The 18,614-nt window shown below is 46.1% G+C and overlaps 1 protein-coding gene across 6 annotated transcripts in view; it reads right to left on the bottom strand.

Annotated features, from left to right (window-relative positions):
- WHRN (whirlin) overlaps nt 1–18,614 on the bottom strand; it is a 128,025-nt gene that overhangs the window by 60,837 nt on the left and 48,574 nt on the right. For all 6 annotated transcript variants that reach the window (XM_061604251.1, XM_061604252.1, XM_061604254.1 and 3 more), the window contains exon 3: nt 1,959–2,084. In XM_061604251.1, the coding sequence (XP_061460235.1) occupies nt 1,959–2,084 (126 nt within the window). The remainder of the gene's footprint in view (nt 1–1,958; nt 2,085–18,614) is intronic.

Genomic DNA, 18,614 nt, shown 5'->3' with positions numbered 1-18,614 from the left:
GCATTCAAATTGACACCTTAATAATATCCAACTGGTTTAGCAAATCCCAGCAGCTCAAAAATACACAGAACTGCGCCAAGAAAGCATGAAAAGCCTTTTTAAAGAGCCAGGTCTCCACTGATCACTTGAAACAGCAGAGTGATGGGTCATGATGGACCTTGCTCAGCGAGGCAATCCACAGAGAAGGTGCCACAACAGAGAAAAGACCCTGCCCTTCTGAGACAAGCCTAGCCTCCCGAGGTTGAAAAATTTGGAACAAAGCCTCAGATGACAATTGGAGCATGTGGGGAGGAAAGTACTGAAAGGAGTGTGATGTAGTGGTTAAAGTGCTGGACTATGACCTGGGAGACCAGGGTTCAAATCCCTGCTCAGACATGAAGAGCTTGCTGGGTGACCTTGGGCCACTCATAGTATTCCAGCCTAACCTACCTCACAGGGTTGTTGTGAGGAAAAATGGAGAGGGAGGAGAACCATATATGTCACCATGAGATCCTTGGAGGAAAGGTGTTGATGATGATGATGATGCACCCAAACTCCCAAGTCATTGAGGGCTTTAAAGGTTCAGACCAGCACCTTGAATTGAGTAGTGAGTCTCAGATTGATTTTCCCTCTCTGGCAGGGGTTCAAAACCTTTTTTTCAGCCCAAAATTATTTTAGGTGGGTTTTGTGCCATTTTAGGTCAGGGGTGGGGAACTGGATCCAGCTGGTGGACCAGATTCCCCTACCCCTTGTGGCCCCTGCCCGTCTGTCCAAGGGGCTCATTGAAATCGCCAGTCAACTGATTGGCAGTTACTGTGAGCTGCTTAGAACGCAATTGCACCCACCCACACACCTACAATCACACACATCTTTAGCATGCATTACACACACACAGTCACACACACTCTTAGCACGTTATCACACACGTGTACAATCACACCCTTAGCATATCATCACACACACACACACGCACCCACACTCTTAGCACGCCATTGCAGACATGCACAATCACAAATACCCTTACCATGTGATCACACACACGCATAAACACACACATCCTTAGTATGCAGTTGCGCACGCACACACAATCACTCACACCCTTAGCATGCAATTGCACACACAAAATCATGCACACCACCTCTTTTTCCTCCTCGTCAGCCCCAGCTGATGGGTTCAGTTAAATTGGGAAAGGGAGGAATACTGAGAGCTCCCTGGTCCTCTGCTAATCTGGACTGATCAAGTGCAGAGTGGGGAGTATGACATTTTCATTCCCATTCCTGGCACGGGGTGGCCCTAAGAAGGACAAGGGATTTGACCTGGGGGAGTGCCAAGGGCTTGAGTTTCCTAGCCCTGCACCATGAGATATGCATTTATTCATTTTTATTCAATTTCTCAATCACCTTCCACATCTCAAGGCGATTTACATCAAAAAGGCTAAAAATAGCTTTACAGACAGTACAAAACACGAAAATTAAAGATAGGTTTAAGAACCCTGCACCATAAACATCAAACGCAAAGACTTTTTCATCCAGCTGGAAAAGCCTGTCAAAACAAACATGTCTTCAATTGTTTCCAGGAAGCATGAAGAGAAAATACCTGTCATATCTCAACAGGGATGCTGTTGCACAGAACAGGGCCAGCCACACTGAAAGCCCTGCTCCAAATTGCTATGGAGTTGGCTTCTGATATTTTAAGGGTTTCAAGGAGAAACTCTCCTGCAAAATGAAGTGACCTACTGGGTCTCTAAGATATAAAGCGGTGTTTCAGGTAACCTGTTAATGCCAACAGATTGAATTTGGCAGCTAATGCAGTTCCCACAGACAAGATGCTATATACTGGTGCTAGTCTGCCCCACAAGAAGCCTAACAGCTGCATTCTGCACTAGCTAGAGCCTCTGGACCAACGTCAAGGGTAGCCCCATAAAGAGCACTTTGCAGTAATCCAGCCACTTTTCCTCAGCAGGACACAGCTGCACTCACCTTCAAGCCAGCGCTTTCTGCTTCAGATCCCTTGTCCACACCTGTGATGTAAATCCCAAGAGCATACTCAGCTCCTCCTCGGATCATGAGGCCGAGAGATCGCCCTTCACTCAGCACCAGATTCACCTGTGGCAAGAAAATAATATAATGAGTGGTGGAGCTCTGCTGGCATGCACAGAGGATTGCATCCTATTACTAACCAGAGTAGACCCATTGAAGTTAATGTAAGATTAATAACTTGAGCTTATTAATAACTCTGAGCAGAACTTAGCTGAATACAGCCCAGAGTTATTGACATGGAGGTGGCTTCAATCCAGCTCTCTCATTGTATTCCATCCCCAGGAATTTGGATGATGGCAACCAAGATCCAGAGATTACCCCAATATCAGGGTTGTTGAGGTGAGATTTCAGAACTAACAGCACAATCCTCACCATGTCTACTCAGATGTAAGGCCTACTGAATTCAACAGGGCATACTCCCAGGTATGTGGGATTAGGACTGCAGCCTTGTTTATATACTTATATGCTACTTTTTAACCCCAAATGGGCAGTACTCAAATTATGGGTGAAAATGTAGGTCGGTTCTAAATGAACCCAGCTCTCCACTCTCTCTAGTTTTAGGGTAGAGACACACTTATTGTTCTGTCAGTTCCAGTGCATCTCCACCTCTCTTTTTTGAAAATGGGGGCACATGACGCTCGTCAACCCCTGCCACTTTTTACTGTAAAATCTGATGGGATCAGCTTGAGTGCAGTTTTTTTTTCATTAGCTTCAACTGATCGGCGGATCAACCCGTTCCCCCTTCAGGTGTGGCCAATGGGAATGGTTTGCTCTGGCAACTAGTGTGTTCACAGCCTTAGCCAACTCATAGCGTCCATCTCCAAAGCCATCTAGAAACAAGAGGCCCATTGTGCAAGGTATGGGGGCTGACATAAGACACTGTCCTCTGCTCCTATTTGGGTAGGGCTACAGTTCAGTGGCGGAACATATGCTTTGCGTGCAGAAGGTCCCAGTTTCAATCCTCAGCTTAATTTCTTTATAGGGTTTCTCGCCCACCCTGCTCAATAAGGTCCCAAGGTGGGTTACAACTCAGGACAGACAAATCTGTCAATTTCAGTTCTCTCTGCTTCTCATTTTTCCAATCTTAAATTCAGTTTTCCACATTTCTGCAGGAATCTGTGTGGTTGTTTTAACTCAAGAAAGCTCATGAACAGGAGCGAATATCTCCCAATATATGCATTTTTATATTTATTTACCTTCCTTTATTGAAAGCATTTCTATACCGCTTAAATCATTTGCATTGCTAAGCAGGGCACATAAAAACAAACCATAGATAAAATAAACAATAGCGCAATGAAATGCATCATAATACCAAACTTAAAATGCCTGCTGGAATAGGAAAGTTTGAGTCATACGCCTAAAGTTCAACAAGGAGGGGCCCTGTCTAATCTCAGCTGCGAGGGAGTTCCACAGACTTGGCCACACTAGACTGAAGGCATGGCATCTAGCTGTTATGAGTCGTGCATTTGAGCCATGGGGACCGTCAACAGAGACTTCCCCAAAGATCTCAGTGGACAGGCTGGGATATAAGAGATATTTGGGATATAAGGGATACGGTGGTCCTTAAGATTTTGCCTGAAATAGACGTTTTTTCAAAACAAGTTCCCCTATCATCACCATCATTATCATCATCATCATTCTAGCAGGGATCTTCTTATGTTCTGAAGATAATTCTGAGTTTGCTCAGTACTGACTGGTGTCCCCTGGGACTGGGAGGGCGGAAGGCCAGGAGGTCAACAGCAGATGGAGCCAGAGTAAATGACAGGTGGAGCCAACTAATTCTAGTTTTCTTCCCATCCTCCTCCCTGCTGAGTTCTACATAGTTAAAACAGGGGGAAGCTGATAGGCAGTGCTACTGCCTGGACTGCCTGTAAGTAAGAAGTCATGCACATGGGGGTTGGCTGAGGGCAGGCTGAGGGCAGGCTGAGGTTGGCACTGCCCTGTTCTCCTTGATGGACCAGCTGCCACTGACTGTTCGTGTTGTATGTGAAATGGTTCCTTGTGCTCTGGAGGAAAAAAAAATTGTTCCCTTCACTCTCTCCAGACTGTTCATAAATGTCTGTCGGGCACATCTCCATTCATATTTCCCTCCAAACATTTACCTGGCTGAATCAGAGCTCTGAGAGTGAGCAAGGAAACTGCTTTTCTCTAGAGAGTAATTAATGCAACAAAGTCCTCTACGTGCAATATGGATTGCTGAAATCCCAAGGGCTCTATGTCAAGCATGCAGGGACTGCAAGCCACAGTTGGGATGGCAAATGCTTTAATTGCATTTTGCAGCCAAACTAATATTCCGACGGCTCTTGGGAGAAAACCCAAAGCAGATCTGATGTCTATTAAAATTCAGGCAAAGCACAGCTTCGGCAGACAGCAAAGGAGAAAAACTCCCTCCCACTTTTAAATAATACTATGCAGCATATGCCTTATTGACAAAATGCGGCTGTAGGCACTGAGCGGAGGCACTCTGAGGAATCAGATAACTAAAGGAATGGATTTATTTCTCCTTAGACTTGGGAGCAATTATCTGGGCAAACTAGATGGAAGAATTATGAAGGCTTTCTGAGAGGCTTCTGATTGCATAGGCAGACTCCCCTTTATTGCAAAGTTGGAGGCAAGAGTGCATTAATCCCATATTAATTAAAGAGTTTAGCAGCCTGTGTGCAACAGAGTAGAGACAGGAGTGGGTTTAATAAAAGAGGTAAAGCATTTGCTTTTGAAAATGCTGCACCTATGCTATTCCTGATGCTATTAACCGTGCAGTGATATCTTCCAGGGAGAAGAGTTGAATGGGTATGTGGCTGTGATGGAGGTTTATAAGAATGAATGCCAGAGATATAGGCTGCAACAGAACAAAGTATCAGGAGCTTGGACCAAGGGACAATAATTCGTTATTACATTTCTGTCTTGCCCTTCTTCAAAAGGGCTCACGAAGATGTATACCTCAGACTGGGAACTGGATCCAGCCAGTGAGCCTGATTCTTAATCTCCCCCCCCCACACACACACATATACATCGTGAGCCAACTTTGACAGGTGGGCAGGGTCACCCACCTGTCTAAGGTCAAGGGGGCTCATTGTCCTGGCCAATCCCGTTAGACTCATTGGTGTGTTTTTCTCCGTTTTGTTTAACATGAAATCTCAGCTTAGAGCGTTTCATGGATCACCTTATAGATGATACAGGACTCTGCATCTCTGCACAGCACAACTAAATATGACTACTCAAGCTAACATGGTGTTGCAGCAATTGTACATGCTCCCTGAGACTCTTTCAATAGGTTCGGGGTGGGCTTTCTATTTCCATGGGGAAGGTATATCTCAACGGTGCTGCGTGAGCAAGCAAGTGCTTCTATAAACAGATTGAAAACCTGGCATGATCTGTTTGTGCTGGCGCATCTGTGGCAATGGCGATGCCAGCCCTTCAGCCACATTCTCCTCTGACACCACCTCTGGGTGAGCCTCTGATCCCACCTCCTCGGAAGAAAGAGCATGTGGTGGCTTGGGTGACAAGACAGGGCTGAGAGGCGGGACAAGGGCTGGCTCATGGTCGGAGAGCCTTTCTAAGGAACTAAGGGGGCAGAGTTGTCACTGTGTAAGCTGCTGAAGCCTTCTCCTGTTTTAGCCCCTTCCTGCTGCAATCCCCTCACTGGATTGTCACCTTGTAGTGGTGAGTGGGCTTGCGTGTTCCAATGAACCCTGTGAGCGATGCCGTCGAGAGTCATGTGCTCCCAGCAGGGTCACCCCTGGCGGTAAGGTCGAGGGAGAGAAACCAGGCAAAGAACAATCCAAGAATGTCCTCAATGGCAGAACAGGCAGAGGATAACAATGTGTACGTTACAACGGCTGTGAAGGTGGATGAAGGCTGCAGCAGATAAAAGACTTCCAATCGTTGTGGTATCCATGCCATTGGATCAAAGCCTTTTTCTGTCAAGACTGTGTGTTGATCGTCGTGTGCCGATCTCCCCACATGAAACAAATTCACGCACAGGCATCTTCCAACCAACCTTATTTGGGAAGACAGTCTTACTCGGTCATGAGTGATGGCCAATAGTAGTAGCTGCAGTCCACTGGGCCCCTCTCCAGGATTCCATTCCTCCTGATCACTCCACCAGGAGTCCTCCATGGGGCCCATGACACTCGCTCCACCTGCTGACCAGCTGATCACAAGTTAGTGTGCCCCTTTGAAGCCCACCCGGAGGCACTGTTTGCGTTCACCTGCAAATGGGCATTTTCCCTCTGCAGACAGTGACTGAGTACACACTAAGGATAGGGGAGAAATTTGATTCAGTTGGCAGTTGAAGGTGGAATCTATCAAATTCAAACGTTCTGAAACAGCATGAGAATGGAAACGCAGCTGTTCTTTGAAATGTCCACTTACCCGAATTTTGCAACCAAAGAATGTTTACACAACCGCATATGTTGGGGGAAAGTGTGCATAAACATGAATATATTTGCAAAAATAACATGCAAAAATGCATTATGTCAGGGAAAATTGCTTGCAAAAATGTGTGCATTAGTCAAAACTGCATACAAAAATGGTTTCATTAGGATAAATTTGCATTAAAATGCTGAAGAATTTGCATGTATTTTTTTTAAAAAAAATCACCAATTGCTGCAGAAATGTGCAGAACTGAATTTAAGATTGGAAAAATGAGACGCTAAGAGAACCGAAATTGAACGATCCTTCCATCCCAAGCACACACCATACATTTAAAGCACAATGCTTCCCCCTAAAAATCCTGGGAACTGTAGTTTACCCCTCACAGAGCTACAATTCCCAGCACCCATAACAAACTGCAGGTCCCAGGATTCTTTGGGGAAAAGGCATGTGCTTTAAATGTAGGATGTGTATGTAGCCTCTGTCATAATGATGTCAGGTGATTGGATTCAAACTATGTCTGCAAATAGACAAAGCAGGGCTTGCTGACAGCCCTGATCAGCTGATTGGGGCTGACAGCAAGCCCTCTCAGCTGCCCTAGAAAAGTTCCTGATGGGGCTTGCTGTCAGTGCCGATCAGCACACAAGATCCCCTTTCACCACATTGTCTCCTCGCATCAGTTCTTTGAGGTAGGTTTGGCTGAGAGAGAGAGAGAGAGAGAGGTTGAGAGGTTGAGAGGTTGAGATTGGCCCAAGATCACCCAAGGAACTTCATGGAAGAGTGAAGATGTCTGCCCCCAGCAAGCCCCCTGTCTGCCTCCTTATGTACAACCAGTCCAGTGGCTGGCCCTGCTTGTCAGCCTCCTCTTCCTTGATCTCAGTGTTGCCTTTGTAGAAGTCAGCAGGAAGGAGGATGCGGACAAAGCCAGAATTCATTTGCTCCCCCTCTCATTGGTTCTAGCTCCACCTGCCATTGGCTCTGGCTCCGCCTACTGTGGGCCTCTCTGGCTTCCGCCCTACCAGTCCCAAGGGGCACCAGCCTTCCCTGCAGGCAGGCAAGTGAGAAGCAGCTCCATGGGTAATCTAGCAGCGCAGACTTGAGCCTGCATCTCCCTGTTCTCGAAGCTATTTGTCGCATTTATTCCACCAGGATATACAGTGATGAGTTAGATACTTTTAGATTCTGGACTTAAGGGCTCCTACAGGGGTCCCCTTCTTTAGACGGCAGTGTGTATTACTTTAGACCGTGGTGGGTTTGCCCTCCCCTGCTCCTTCTGCCTCGTGGGGCCCAGGACGTCTGCCCGCAAGTCCTGCCCTGGTGGCACCCTGTGGCAGGCAGGCAACTACATGCATAGTTCATCTGGTGGTACAGAGAGGTACATGGGAGGGGTTGGGAGCATCAGTCCCGGGTCCCAAATGCAGCCTCCCACGGTCTCGCAGTCTGGCCCTTGCAACTCTCTTCCAGCCCCACATCAGTGGTTGCTAGTGGCTCCAATGCCAATGGGGCAGTGGACTTTCAAGGAGCTGTTCAAGGTGCTGAACCACTGTCCCACACCCTTTCCCAGACCACACCCCTAACTGCCCCTGTTTTCCACCTTGCCTGGCTGGAATGCGTCCTTGAACTCTAATCAAGGATGGATGGAGGATGTAGAGGTGTGTGGAAACTAACCTATAAGTAAAATTTACATGAGTTGGTCTGCCCATTTTTGGTCTGGTCCCGCTCACTATCGGTGTGTGATCCTTGGCAAGTTTCCCAGGAGGAAATGCAGCCCTCGAGTTGAAAAAGGTCCCCCAATCCTGGTCACTGATGAGCTGCTGCAATCTGGGAAGACTAGATTTATAGCAAGTGTAAGAACATTAGAACAGCCTGCTGGATCAGGCCAGTTGGCCCATCTAATCCAGCATCCTGTGCTCACAGTGGTCAGCAAGATGCCCATGGGAAACCCACAAGCAGGGCCCAAGCGCAACAGCACTCTCCCCTCCTGCAATTTCCTATTTTTGACCACGAAGGCACAGTATAGTCATTAGTAGCCACTGATAGCTTTGTCCTCCAGGCAGTGGCAAAGGGTTGGCTTTCTACCATTGCAAGAAACCCAAGGTCAGGAAGATCCCAGACAGGGAGCCCAACTAGCTTCAAATGCCCGCAGTTCTTTCTCTGATCAACAGGCATGGTGATGCTGAGAATGGGGAGCTATCGCCTGAGCCGCATAGCTCCTGATTCAAGCCCCTGCAGCTTATAAGATAAAGAATTGCATGTGCCTTAAAGACCCAGACCGTGATTGGAGATGGAGCGCAAGGGCAGAAGTTAATGCATCCCGAGTCCTTTGTTACTTCCAGCTCACAGATGGATAGCCAACACTTTCACACCTCCTGTTAATGGTGCCATGTAATGTTGGAATATGTGGTTCAACTCCAACTTGTGGGTTGAGGCTGCATGAGGTTAAAAAGGGTAGCTAGAGAGGAGACCTGGTTGCTAGGCTAATACCTTTCCTTTGATCTCCTGCTGACTCTCCCTTCCTGCTAGACTGATATGCATAGGATGTTGATCACATCTCCTTCCTCCTTCCTCCTCCTTTCTCTTGAGAGGGAGAGCAGACATCTTCTCTTTGTCTCTCCCTCTCCTCCAAGCATGAGGGCAAACACTAGGCTTAGCGTTTGCATCTCCAACTTAGCTAGTTAGTTAGATATAGGACTCTTTCCTATCAAGTATGTACTTTCAGAATAAAGTAGTTATTTCTTATTTTAAAGCTTAAAGTCTCTGATTAATTTGCAGGGAAGGTGCAATCTTTAGCAAAGATTCAAACACATAAAGCCTCATTCAGTCTCTCCATTCCCAATTTTGCCACTCTGCGACATGTAACACCTGCTTTAGGGAAGGGCCACAGCTGTAGCTTTGCATGCCGGAGACCCAGCTTCAACCCCCTGGCACCTCCAGCTAGGGCTAGAAGAGACCCCTGTCTGAGACCCTGCACAGCTGCTGCCTGTCTGTGTAGACAGTCCTGAGCTAGATGGATCAATAGTCTGACTCTGTCTAAGGCAACTTTCTATGCTGGTAAGAGTTAATGCTCTCACTTAAGCAAACCCTTGAAACTAGGCAACAGATGACCCAGAAAAAAAGAATAGAGAAAACTGTTAGGAACGTTCCTATCAACGACTCTGACCTTGCATCGTACCACTGATGTAGTCAGCTCCGAGTGTGCGTACATCAGAGGTGTGCAAAACATGCCTACGAATCCTGAATAACAAGCTGAGGCAGGGATTTTAGGCTTCTACAAGGGGAGGCGGGCGGTCTAACAAGGTGGGCACCAGTCAGTGCAGAGTTGAACTACTCTGTGTGCCTTGGCGAACCAGTCATTGAAAAAGAAGCTGCGGACAAGTGTGGATGAAAAGCGAAACAATGTATCAAAGGTTAACCATTAACACAAGGATGTGGGGGAGGGGGGAGGATTCAACTTTGCAAAAATCGAAAGTTGCAACTTTAGCTTCAGCATGAGGCTCAGGAATGGGGAGGGGGACCTCCTTCATGGCTGAAAAGTCTAGTTTGTAATTGGAGGGAATTGCCAGGGCTCTCCAATCCCACTGCTTTGGGGGAAGGACCCAGTTTGCAAGAGCAAACCAACATTTGTCTCCTCTAAAATGAAAGAGGATGCCAGCATGGTGAGGGGAGGGGCCAGTGGGTTGTGAAGGCCAGATCAGGCAAGCAAGTGCCTAGCACAAAAGCCTCTAGAGCCATTTCTCTGCAATTTTGCAGGTTTCTTTATCCAGGGACGCCTCTCACAAGTCTGAAGTTTTCAGACCGATTTCCTACAAAACACGATGGGCCCTCCTCAGCAGATGTCAGCCCTGGGCAGGGCTCAGCCCCGACAAGCTGGTTTGCCATGCTTATTTTCTCCACGCAACAATCACGTGTCCAGGAGCAGCTTGCTTTTATCTTATATTTCATTTTATATATTCATTACAGTGCTACCAATAAATATTAAGATCCACCACAGGCTTGGCAGAGGAGAGTACGGTTTTCTTAGGATGCCTTAAGAATGTTGAAGAAGGTGCCAGGTGACCATGTGAAACAAAGGAAGCTGCCTTATACTGAGTCATACCACTGGTCCATCAAGCTCAGTATTGTCTACACTGACTGGCAGCAGCTCTCCAGAGTTTCAGACAGGATTCTTTCCCAGCCCTACCTGGAGATGCCATTGGGGATTGAACCTGGGACATGCTGCATGCAAGACAGATGCTCTGCCACTGAGCTATGGCCCTTACGTGTAGGCACTGTGTTCCGTAATTGAGGTGCTACAACACAGAAGGAACTGTTGAAGGCAGCCACCTACTTATCCTCTGATAGGTGAGAGCTCCCACAGCAGGACCTCAGCTGCTGATCCTAATTCTTGGGCTCATTCCTATGGGACAAGGCGGTCATTCAGAATCTCAGATCACATTGAACTCATTCTCCAAGTGTGGATGTTCTCGTGTGCCCCCTCCAAAGGAGGTGCAGAGAGTGGCAACATGAGAACGGGCCTTCTCAGTGGCGGCCCCCCATTTGTGGAATGCTCTCTCCAGGGAGGCACGTCTGGTGCCATCATTATCCATCTTTACAGGCCATCTCCCAGGCATTTGGTTCTTAGCTTTGGAAGGCTTTTGGAGGGCTTCTGTCATGTAGCCTTCCTAAGAAAGGTTGCTCCATTGCTTTATATACTGTTCTTGTTTTAAACTTTTTATATATTTTTAATCTTTTACTTTATTATTTTAATTTTCTACTAACTGTAAGTTGCTTTGAGTGCACAAATGTATGACTAACAAATTAATTAAAAGACAATTTCTTAGATTTGTGCAATTCACCCTGAGGCCTGGGCCAGTGTGCTACATAAACCCATTTAAATCAATCTATACTTCTGCCTTCAACTGCTGGGCTGTTTGGCATTTTCTTTTCTGCATCTAATGAAAATCAGAGGCAGGTAAGGAATAATTTGAAGACAATCTGGTACAAATGAGGAAAACAAGAGTAGGGTCAATTTCAAGCGCCATCTGCACTACACTTTTAAAGAAGTATCATACCACTTTAAATAGTTGTGGCTTCTCCCAAAGAATCCTGGGTGCTGTAGTTTGTTAAGGGTGCAGACAGTTGTTAGGGGGCCTCCAACAGCACTCCATTTCCCAGAGTTCCCTGGGAAGAGGGATTGACTGTGAGAGCACTCTGGGAAATGTAGCTCTGTGAGGACAACAGGGGTCTCCTAACAACTTGTAGCTCCCTTAACAAATTACAGCTCCCAGGATACTTTGGTATGATATTGCTTTAAATATATAGTGCAAATGGGATCTCAGTTTGCCATTTTCCCAATTTTAAGTACAGTTCTTCACATTAGTTTTGCATTCAAAAAAGTCCTAATGAAAATTCGTTAACATTTTGGTGTGGATTTCTCTTAATATACACGTTTATGTATATCTTGCCTAATATAGAGATATTTTCCTTAACAGAATGCCTTTTTCTATGCTATTTTCTTTTTACTAATATCTGTATTTTTATGCACACTTTGCCCCATTATATGCATTTATGGGTACATTTCTTGAGCTGTATTGCAAAAATCGGAGAAGCACGAATTTTAAAGGGTGGATGAGTTCCAGTTTTCATTTTTCTTCAGAAAGCGCAAATTAGGTAGGGTCACCTTTAAATGCAAATTGCATTGATTTTTTTCTCCCACCCCTTAAGGAAAGAGAACCAAGAAACAAAGGGAGCAACTTTTTCTTAGAATTTATTGGAATCCTTCTCTGAACATTCAACTGGGGTGTTGCGTTTGCCCCCTGAAGGGCCATGAGGAAACTGACAAAAATCTCCCGCATTTTGTCGTTGCAAAAATGTTCTAATTCCCCTACTGAGTCATACTCCTGACTGTGCCTTTTGATCACTGCCACAAAACAAAAACAAACCTTTGGCATGTTGCTTGAGAAAGGAGAGCCACCTCTGAGTTAAGACCTTGCTGAGCAGCCTCAACGAAGAACATGTTGCTATCTCCAGCAGCTCTGCCTTGTGCACTGAATGCTGATGAAATGCATGCTTTAAAACAGGAACGTTTGGCTCTCCAGGTGCTGCTGAACTACCATTTCTATCAGCCCAAGAATCATGGCCACTGACCAGGGATGGTAGGAGTTGTAGTTGAGCAACATCTAGAGGGTCAAAAGTTCCCCTGTACCTGCTTTTTTTAAAAGAAGAAGACAACAAGCCTTGGGTTTTAAACACACAAATCTAGCTTGCATTCTGCCCCACTATAAATCTGGGCAGAGCAACAAATGCAGATATTACTTTTGCACAGTAGTCTGGTCACTACATTCACATACCCTTCTCTGTTCTCCACCCAGGAAGGCAAGAGGCATGATCAGAGTTCAAGGGCAAATTCCAGCCAGGCAAAAACAGTTGAGGAGGGTGAGAAGTCAGGGAGAGGTGTGGCTGAGAGACGGTGTTGTCTAGGGGGAGTCCTGAGGGCCAGTTAGAGAAACCTGGTTGGCCCCTGGGCCTGAAGTTCCCCATCCCTGTTATATGCAAACATCATTTTCATGCTTGGGTTTTAAAAAACCTTCCTTTTAAAAGGTTATTCTCACTTGTACAAAAAACCACCACATCCCTGCTCCTTTATTCTCCCCCGCCCCTATGCAGGTCCTTGGTGAATACTTGGGATAATCATTTGCAAGAGAGGATATGCCTTTTTTGCATTGCAGATCTGAAGGGCTGTTGCATGCCACTGCATACGTATAACCTACAATTGGCTAAATAGCACCTTGTTGTCCCCTTTCCAAAGCAGAGTCCTCTCTCGAAGCGATATTCCGCAGGTTGGAATAGTTGGCGCTATCAGGTGGCCTCAAATTGAAAGTCCTGCAGTTCAATCTCTCTCTCTCTCTCTCTCTCTCTCTCTCTCTCTCTCAGCTGGATGGAATTACAGATAGTTCCAGGGTGGGCCCCCTCTAGGATGCACACCTTAAAGTGGTGAGGGGCTTTGAGAGTGTTGAAGAAGCTGAGAGCAATGCCGTCAGGAGTCTAGACCAAGAGACTAGGCTCCTAGCAGGGGCACCCAAGACGGAATGGTCAAAGCTGAGACACCAAACTAAGATGCATCCAAACTCAGAGGAAGGCAATGGTAAACCACCTCTGAATACTTCTTACCATGGAAACCCTATGATCAGAGTATCCAAAATGCAACACGAGATAGTGCTGGAAGATGAGACCCCCAGGTCAGAAGGCACTCACCGAGCTACTGGGGAAGAACAAAGGACAAGTACGAGTAGCACTGTGACTAATGACGCAGCTGGGTCAAAGCCGAAAGGAAGCCCAGAGGCTGATGCGCACAGATGCGAAAGGAGAGTCTGGAGTTGTACGACGCACACAATAGGAACATGGAATGTGAGATTCCATAAAGGAAGCCACAGACCTGAACTTACAAGATCTGAACAGAGTGGTTCATGACAGATGCTCTTGGAGATCACTGATTCATAGGGTCGCCATAAGTCATAATCAATTTGAAGGCACATAACAACCACAACCACAACCACCAGGGTGGTGTGCTCAAAGAACTGCTCAGAATTCTCCTGGTCCTCGAGGTCAGGTGACACCAGAGGGCCAATCTGGGGCCACTGCCTGATAGAAAACTCACAGATCTGCAACCTGTCTTCGAATCAGGTCATTTTATTTATTTATTTACATATTTATAATCCACGGGTTCATGAAAATATATCAAGGGAGTTTACAACATATAAAAATAAAAGCAGCAAAAAGCACCCATTAAAAACATCATTAAAAACACCATAGCACGAAAGGGGTGGGTCTATTTGTTTAGATTGTGCTCTGAACAGAAAGATCACCCTTCTAAAGGTTTTAATTTGGCTATTAACTCTTTTGCTGTGCAAAGAAATGGTGCTAACAGGAAACGCACGGAGAGCTCTGGGGATTTCATCTACCTTTGAGGGTATTCCATTGAAGGAGAAGAGAGACAGGTGAGAGCTCACAAAGGGGATTGTTCCCTCTCTTGAGAGCACCACCCCAAAGGGGCAGAAAACACAAGCAAAAATTACTCACTTCTTTACTCCCATAGTGGCAAACAAGGCAGCTGATGATGAGCCTTTATATACTCCACACTTTCCCTTTGATTGACCCTTGGACCTCAAGGAAAATATTCAAGCCCTTAATGAGTATATCTCTATAAAGCTTGCAACACAGATAGCACTCACGGAGAATCCGGCATCTGCAAGGTTAACTCAACCATCTGGTAAAGATACTCAGATAAACGATGAAACAACTCTCGAAGCTGGCTATTAGTGATAAAGAAAAAAAGAAAGAGACTTCTGAGCAGCACGAGGAATTCAATGGAATAGTTTACCAACTGAAGGATGGCTTTACATGCTGACAAGGGACAATGAACATGTCAAATCCTTCTCGGCTGAATGTAACCATCTACTAATTCTGTTGGTGGAAAGGTTACAAAAAGAGAAGATTCACAGTGCAAAGGCCGGTCTAAACAACATGGTTTTAAAGAGACGTCTGAAAAAAAGGATGGTTCCTGCAGAACCTCTCCTGGTAAAGTTCCTGCAGGGCTGGGCCTGCACACTAAAGTTCCTAGTAATGCCAGGCCAAACTTCAGGGGCAGGGGGAATGACCAGAAGGGCCCCATTAGAGGATCTCAGTGATTGAGGTGGAGCATAAAGGATCACATGGTCCTTAAGACACTTTGGGCTCAAGTGGTTTAGGGCTTTGTGAATTAACACAGGATCCTTGGACCCAGGCCATTAGCAAATTGGCAACGAGTGCAGTGCAGTCATAGAGGGAGGTCGGCAGTGTCTCCTTCTACACTTTGAGACTGCTGGCAGGGATGTAGTGCTAGGGGAAGGCAGGGGAATGCAGCTAGGGGGACCTTTTTCAGAACAGGCAGGAGTGCCAGAGCACTAGGGTAAGCACCAGACCCTCCTTTTGCTGACAAGGGAATGAGTTGATAATGAGGCATTCACACTTGTCTGTGATAGATCAGCATAAAGGAAAGCAGAGAATGAGGAAAATCATCCAATAAAGGCTGGTTACGTCTTTCCTTTTCTCCAATGGGGTTCCTACTCCATGATGGCAACATTTCATGGCAAGATTGTTTGCATTTCTAATTGACAGCTTAGAGGTTACATTTCCACTTATTGAAGAGCTGTTGTTAAAGTTCAGTTTTACAATTTGATGTCGTCAGAAGGAAGCACCATCGAGTTCAATGGAGCTGACTCCCAGGAAACAATGCATTTAATTGGACTCATGCTGATCCCAATTAAATGGATATACAACAATTAAATCCTGGCTGTGAAAAGATGGCATATGAAGATTACCATCCTGTTCTTTTCCCTGAGCTACTAGTCTTCTATATTCAGGAACTTTAAAAAAAGTCTGTCCTGGGAGGGCTATACCACAGAAACATGACCTTTCTGAATGTGTCATTCAGCTCTAAGACTCTGTTTTTAGGTATATGACTCAGTCAAATAGTTCTGTTCCCTAGGCAGAAATCAGGAAGCTTGATAGCTTCTGCTGTCGACATAAAACAAGAATACAGTGGAAGGAAATATTACTGACATTTATAAAACCTTTGCTCAGATTTACCAAGCCATCTAAAGCAAACGAATCAATGAGAGCTCACTCATGACTGTAATATGATGTGTGTGAGAAATAATCTTGGATTGTCTGAAACGTGAAAGGAGATGATTAAATGTTCATCAGAGTCCCATTGAAATTCAATCCATCTTTTTTGCAACAGGGTTTGCACATTGGGTGCCAAACATAAAGAGACTCCTGATCCTTGGAAACATGAAGAAATTAAAGTGTGGGTGAGGATAGGATTGTTCCAGGAATATTAAGTTTTATATAGAAGCGAATGGGCACACTTTAATATATAATTCTAAAATCTTTTGAAGGAACGAAATCTTGGAGAAGGGCCACAGCTCAGTGGGAGAGCACCTGTTTTGCATGCAGAAGACCCCAACTTCAATCCCTGGCATCTCTAGATAAGGCTAGGAGAGACCCCAGTCTGAAACCCTGGAGAGCCACTGCAGTTGGCATAGGCCAGGGGTGGAGAACCTCTGGCCTGTGGGCCAAATTGGGCCCAGAAGGGGTCCCATTTTGCCCAACCAGCAGTGGTGACTGGTCAGTGGGGCAGTGGAGTCTCCCTCAGGTTACAGTTTGAATGTTCAAGGAGCTGTCCAAGGTGTTTGGGGAATAGACTTCAACACCTTGGACAGCTCCTTGAACATGCAGACTAAAGTCCAGTGCAGATTCCAGTGTCCCAGAGACACCACTGCCCACCAAGCTGTTCATGACAAACAATGCCCACCTGCCCCACACCTGAGGTTATTTGTGATACCAGGTGTGTGGCAGCTAGTACCTGTTGCGCTGTGTGTAGTTGTGTTGCTTAATTTTGTTTAAAAGCAGCACCACAGCAGCAGAGAGTAACAGCAGATGTTGAAATGAGAGTGTGCCAGCGTGTGCGTGTGTTTCCCTAAGAAAGCAGGCTTTTACCCTGCATCAGCATAATTGAGACTTGAGACTTACTAAAATAAGAAAAGCTACTTTATTATAGAAATACATAGTAGATAGAAAAGGCATACCTAGTTCTAACTAACTAGCTAAGTTGGAGGCATAACGCCCAGGTGTGGGAGTCAGCCCCATGCTCGGAGAGAGAGAGACAAAGAGAGTCTCCTGTCTCCAGGTCAGCCGGAGAACAAAGGAATGAGAAAGGGCAGAAGGAGGAGGGGCAGGTAAGCTTCCCTAAAGGCGTAACAGTCTAGCGACAGAAGGAAGTCAGTCAGAGCATCACAGGTAAAAGGTAAACAAAGCCTATCCATCTGGAGGACCCTAGCCCTATCTTCCCTCTGGAGCTTAAACAAAAGAACAAAACAGGAGTTGCTCTTGCCCCACTTCCAACAGTACCGATGTGGCTCCTAAGGAACAACTGGGAGCTTAAGGTGGTCTCCCAATTGTTTCTTTGCTGGACCGAGATGTGCTACCTCCACCCATCAGCTGGAGTGTGCCTTTCTCCAGAAGCAGGAAGTGGTTTGCCTTGAAACCACTGCTAAAATGAAGGGGGCGGACCCCTCTGCATTAGCAGCAGTTTCAGTCCAAACCACTTCCTGCTTCTGGAGCAAACCTCTTTGAAGACATGCTGTGATGTCAGGCAATTGGCAGGAGGGTGGCCCTGCCCACCTGTCAAATTCAGCCTACAAGAGGTAGCACGAATATAGATCTGGGGCATGGGGGGGGGAGAAGGTTCCTTGTCCCTGGTGTAGACAATACTGAGCTAGATAGGCCATTAGTTTGACTCAGCTTCCTAGTTGTGGAAGGGCCGTAGCTCAGTGGCAGAGCATCTGCTTTGCATGCCGAAGGTCCCAGGTTCAATCCCCGGCATCTCCAGGCAGGGCTTGGGAGTGTCTCCTGTCTGATATCCTGGAGAGCTGCTGCCAGTCGGTGTACACAAAACTAAGCTGGATGGACCAATGGACTGACTCGGTATATGGGTAGCTTCCTATGTTCCTCTGACAGAGTTGGAAGAGGGAATCTGTGCTTATATTGAAGCATGGATATCTTTGGACCACACACAGACGTTTTCTCTGAAGCGTTTGCTCAGCTATCCTCAACCTAGTGCCTCCCAGTTTGGGGGACTGCAGTTCCCATCAGCCCCAGCCAGCATGGCTGATGGAAGCTGTAGTCCAAAACATGAGCGGGGGGAGAGGACACCAGAGTGGGGAAAACTGTGTTAGTTCATTACTTTCCTATTAGGCATACTGCCTTGATGTGTCCCAGCTGAAGAATATATGAGGACAATGTAAAGACTACTCATGGTGGTAGTGGTCACAGGGATGAGCAGAACAACAGTGGAACCAATGACCTAGGGAGGTGGTGGGCTCTCTAGTTCTGGAGGCATTCAAGAGGTAGCTGGACAGCCACATGTCAGGTATGCTTTAACTTGGATTCCTGCATTGAACAGGGGGTTGGACTCAGTGGCCTTACAGAACCCTTCCAGTTCTATGATTCTATGGATAACAACAACAACAACATGCTGTAGGTATGGCTGCCACATCTAAAAGAGCATCAGACAGGCCTATACGAATGTTGGGGTGGAGTAGTTTTTTGTATCTTTTAATTGCTGTTTTTGTGATGTTAGATTGATTGTTGAATATGTTGTTTTTATATTGTATTTTAAAATGTTATGTAAGTCACCTGGAG

The sequence above is a fragment of the Rhineura floridana genome, chromosome 20 (genome assembly GCF_030035675.1).
Source record: "Rhineura floridana isolate rRhiFlo1 chromosome 20, rRhiFlo1.hap2, whole genome shotgun sequence".
Taxonomy (NCBI): Eukaryota; Metazoa; Chordata; class Lepidosauria; order Squamata; family Rhineuridae; genus Rhineura; species Rhineura floridana.
The sequence above is the reverse complement of the archived record's forward strand: the minus strand, read 5'-3'. Positions and strand labels throughout refer to the sequence as shown.